The following is a 5,365-nucleotide window of genomic DNA, read 5'->3' as shown; positions in this document are numbered from 1 at the left end:
AGTTGAAAAAAAGAGACTAAAATATTTAAAACATCAATTATAATTGATGAAAATTTGAATAAAAATCAGTGTGCATTTGTGTTCGGATTTTTTTTTATAAATATTTTAGTTAGATTTTTTTTACTTTTTAGATGTATTTACAAAATAATTTTTTTAAACCAAAATATGAAAAAAAAAAATCAATAAAAATAAACGAAAATCTGTTTAAAAATAGTTTCTACGAAGAGTAATGTTAGAGATTTAAAAAATTCTACTAAAGTTCTTACCAATTGTCTCACATGGGTCTAGGACCCACAACTATAGAATATACATAATCCCACATAAAGATTTCTTTTTATGAATTGTTCATTTTATTCATTTGAAGTATGAATGTCAAATAAGTCGTATCTTGCTCAGACCAATAAATAGAGCTAAGGTTATAATTAAAGCTGCTATTAAAAAATCGAAATAATTAGTTATGGTAGGCATGAGGGAGTTAAATCAAATATATTTTTTTTATACATGTATTTATAAAGCACTTACTTAAGCATGTAGGTTCCATACCTATGTAAGACATTTAGTAAAAATTTTAATAGAATTTTTAAAATTTCTAACATTTTTATTCTAATAGTTGTAACCACGTAAAGCCGTTATGTCTTTTACAGCTGTTGCCAAACGAACGAGTTAAAGGTCTTGCATTTCATTAGAAATTTTTTATTTTATTTAAGCTCTTGCATTTCATTAGAAATTTTTTATTTTATTTTGTTTTATTTTTTGCCTATACATGGGCTTTATTGTAATTGACATACATTATAATAAAAAAAAATGCCACGGACATATCTAACTTTTATAATTGACATAATTATATAAAATAAAATAGTAACAATGCTAGATATTAAAAAAAAAAAAAAATTCAAAATATGGATGGCACACATACAAATTCCATTTTCAATTAAAATTTCATGATAATTGGGGTTCATATCTTTTTCCACAAATAGTGACATATCAGACTGACAAACATCAATTATTTCTCTATCTTAAACAATCACATTGAATGTGTCGTCCCCCCCCCCCCCCCCCCCAAAAAAAAAAAAAACAAAAGCTCCAAATAAAAGTTTTTTTTTTTTTAAAATATTTTTTCTTAACTTTATTAATGTAAAAGTAGAAGTGTACATTACAAAAGCATCATAGCCATTTTAGCTCTCTTAAATAATGCTTTAAATTAGTTTTTGTTACAGTAACTTCTTATTTGTAGGGAGTTAATGTAGTTGATTTTTATATATATATTGCTTTGTTTAGAGATTGCAGTATACATTTATGATTTTTATTTTTTTAAAATTTATAATGAAAAATTATATTTTAATAAAAAAAATAAAAATAGAGAATTTATTAATAAAATAAAGAAATAATAGAGAGTCTGTTTAGAGAAATAAATGAACAAGTGATTTTTAAATTAGAGAACGAATTTTTTAATAACATTTTAAAGTAAAATTTAAGTGAAGTTGTGGGATGCTCTTAGAGCCTCCCCACCAAACCCCCTAAACCCCCTCCTTACCAATTTTAAGGGATAAATGGCTTTCTATCCACCTGCATCAAATCTCCTAAATGATTCCTTAAATTAGTTTTTGCTACAGTGACTCTCTATTTCTAAGGAGTCACTGTTGCCCCCTTATATATATATATATATATATATATATTTTGCTTTGCTCCCCTTATATATATATATATATATATTTTGCTTTGCTTTGTTTAGGGACTGCAGTATACATTTATAATTTTTATTTTTTTAAAATTTATAATTAAAAATTATATTATAATAAAATAAAGAAAAAATAGAGAATTTGCTAATAGAATAGAGAAAGAATAAAGAATCTGTTGAGGGAAGTAAATGAAAAAATAATTCTTAAAATAAGAAATGAATTTTTTAATAATATTTTAAAGTAAAATTTAGATAAGCGGGTGGGGATGCTCTTACAGGACAACAATGTAAGGCAGATGACTTGAATTCCGAAAAATAGAGCTCAAATTTTCTTCTTTTTTCTCTTCCATAGGATTCCACGTATTCTCATAATGATGAAAATCCAGAAAGATCTTCTATGTTGTTGCTTGAACCTAACCCTTTTATACCTATCTCTACCAATATTCAATTTGATATCCTTGGCAGCTACTAGTAATGACTACATTTCCTCTGATAAATTCCTGCTCAATTGTGGGTCTTCAGAATCTTCGTCATTCAATGGTAAGGATTGGACTGGGGATGTTGGCTCAAGCTACTTACCCTCAGATTATAATACAACATCATCACTTTCCAATTCCATAGCCTCAAATCCCTCAGTCCCCAAGATTCCATATTTGTCTGCTCGCATCTTTCATTCACAGTTCATCTACACTTTCCCCGTCACTCCAGGTAACAAGTTCATCCGCCTTTACTTTTATTCGGCTCCTTATTATGATTCAAGTCTCAACCCTTCCGATGCTTGTTTTTCGGTTGTTATTGCTGGTGGTTTCACTCTCTTAGACGACTTTCGCCCTTCTGCCACCGCATACGCACTAAAATCAGATTATTTCAGCAAAGATTTTTCTATTAACATTAAGGAGAAGAAATTGAGCATCACATTCATCCCATCCCTAATGGCTTCTAGTGCTTTAGCATTCGTGAATGGCATAGAGATCTTCTCATTGCCATTAAATCTTTACATTCCAAAAGGAAATGCATCCATTCGTTTCATTGGCCAGAAAGATCCCTTCTTTAATCTTGATGAAACTGCTTTTGAGATACTTTATCGTGTGAATGTTCAACATGAATGGGAAAGTTCTGTTAGCAACATATTTGGATATTGGTTGGATGATTCCAATTATATATTTGGTCCTATACCCGGTTTGTCTGTCTATACTGATATTGGCTATATTACTTCTACTTATAATTTTTCGAACTATACCGCACCGAAAGAGCTATACAATACCGCCCGTACAATGGGTAGCAACGACGCTATCAATGTGAACCACAATCTAACATGGATTTTCTCTGTTGATTCTGGTTTCAATTACTTTCTTAGGCTTCACTTTTGTGAGATTTCATCTCAAGTGACAATGGTTAATCAGAGGGTGTTCAAGGTTTATATTAACAATCAGATTGCAGAAAACAGCATAGATTTAATTGCTTTGAAGGGGGCTCCGTACGTTGCCATGTACAGAGACTACATCACAAAGGTATCGGAAAAAGGTGAAATAAGGCTTGACCTCCATCCCAACACAGACTCAAAACCCAAGTATGCTGATGCCATCTTGAATGGGATTGAGATCATGAAATTGAGCAACACCAACAAAAGTCTTGCAGGTCACGCTCAAATGATCAATAATACCAAAAAGATGAATGAGAAAGCTCGAACAAAGAAAATCATCAACGGAATTGTTGTCGGTAGCGCCATTCTTGGGTTCTGTCTTGTAAGCTTCATAGCCTTCAAATTGAGCAGGAGATTCAACTTGGTGTCCCCAACCATTCATCAATCTCATACAAGAAACAACACGAGCGCAAGTCTACTATCATGGGCATCGTCAGACCACTGTCGCCAATTTTCACTAGTAGAGATTAAAGTAGCCACCAACAACTTTGATGAAGATATGGTTCTTGGATCAGGAGGCTTTGGTAAGGTTTACAAAGGATTCATTGATGATGGTATCACAAAAGTGGCAATCAAGCGTGGAAACCCCAAATCCCACCAAGGTGTTCGGGAGTTTCAAAATGAAATTGAACTACTTGCCAAATTTCAACATATGCATGTTGTGTCTCTAAAAGGCTATTGCCAAGAGGGTGTCGAGATGATCCTAATTTATGAGTATATGGCTCATGGCACGCTATGCGATCATCTCTACAAGTCCCGGAATCCACCTTTGCCATGGAACCTAAGGCTCAAGATTTGCATTGGGGCTGCACGAGGACTACATTACCTTCATACAGGTGTAAAGTATTCAATCATTCACCGCGATGTGAAGACAGCCAACATATTGTTAAATGACGAATGGGTAGCCAAGATTGCAGATTTTGGGTTATCAAGGGTAGGCCCCACCACAGCTTCATGCGAACACGTTTACACTGAGGTGAAGGGTACTTTCGGATATTTAGATCCCGAGTATTACAAGCATCGTAAACTGACTGACAAATCCGATGTTTATTCTTTCGGAGTGGTGTTGTTTGAGGTGTTGTTTGGAAGGCCTGCTGTGAAACATGTGATATCAATTGTAGATGATGAAGATCAAGAGAGGACTTCCTTAGCTGAGTGGGCACTCCGTTGCTATCGAAATGGAACCATTGATCGGATGATTGACCATCATCTAAGAGGAAAGATAGCACCTCAGTGTTTAACTGTGTTTGTCGATGTCGCAGTGAAGTGCTTGGCTGAAACAGGATCTAAACGGCCATCAATGAGTGATGTATTGAGTAATTTGGAGTTGGCATTGCAGTTACAAGAGATTGATGCAGTTGCTATGGACTGTTCTTCTCTCTAGCATGTTACCAATTAATTCGAGGCATTGTGCATTTCATTTTAAAGACATGCATGTAAATTACATTAGTTTGTCTATTAAATCTTACAAGTAATTGAGAGCACACAATCAGTCAATTCCATTACATGACATTTTTTATTTATTTATTTATTTTTAATTTTGGCTAGGCTTCTCAAATCAATCGTACATCTCCCCATCAAAATTGCAATTGGATGCTCTCTTTTTTTTTTTTTTTTAAAAAAAAAAATTTAGTATAAAAACAAAAATATATTAATGTAAAACAAGTCTTGAAATAAAATGAAGAAAGTGGTTCTAGTAGATAGAATGTCCTAACCATATAATAAACTGATGAAATAATGAGTAGTTACAGACACTCAATTTTTTATTGCCTTTAAAACTTGGATGCTCTATCCAAAATTCCTGAGATACAAAAGGTCGCTCCAAAACAAATCCGCCCTACACTCATTTTGGTCAAAATGTTTTTTGGATGCTAAAACCTATTTTCAAATATTTTTTAAGGCAATTGGTACATTTTCATTCATTTTGGCAATTCCAAGCAGTGTGATTTTTCAAAAATTTCACTTTTTGAAAGAGTTAGCTTAGAAAGCCAGTACAAAAGAGTAAATAGGGGAAACTTTCAAGAAAACCGACCAGATAAGCTTTGCTCGGCCATACATCTTTTCCACAACACACCGAACCGCTTTGGCCCGTGGACGGGTGCCCAAATCTTTTTTTATACCACCGAACATTTTTCAAGCAATGCACCGAACAACTTTGATCTGTGGATACATCTCCAAGTCTTTTCCAGCTCCTCCAAGAAAATTTCTAAGGAGATACGCTGGGTTACTCTGTACCGGCTGAACAAGTCTTATCCATCACATTC

General features: G+C 33.3%; 1 protein-coding gene across 1 annotated transcript; it reads left to right on the top strand.

The window, feature by feature from the left end:
- Nucleotides 1-1,956: 1,956 nt before the first annotated feature.
- On the top strand, nucleotides 1,957-4,606 carry LOC114304172 (receptor-like protein kinase FERONIA). Its single transcript, XM_028249325.2, has one exon. The coding sequence runs from the start codon at nucleotides 2,050-2,052 to the stop codon at nucleotides 4,483-4,485; it is 2,436 nt and encodes an 811-aa protein (XP_028105126.2). The 5' UTR covers nucleotides 1,957-2,049; the 3' UTR covers nucleotides 4,486-4,606.
- Nucleotides 4,607-5,365: the final 759 nt, after the last annotated feature.

The sequence above is a fragment of the Camellia sinensis genome, chromosome 10 (assembly GCF_055761805.1).
Source record: "Camellia sinensis isolate YWXY chromosome 10, ASM5576180v1, whole genome shotgun sequence".
Lineage (NCBI taxonomy): Eukaryota > Viridiplantae > Streptophyta > Magnoliopsida > Ericales > Theaceae > Camellia > Camellia sinensis.
This window is presented reverse-complemented; position numbering and strand designations above follow the sequence as displayed.

What these genes read in the sequence shown, in the direction of transcription:
- LOC114304172 (XM_028249325.2), top strand. Translation starts at nt 2,050, where the DNA reads ATGATGAAAATCCAGAAAGATCTTCTATGTTGTTGCTTGAACCTAACC.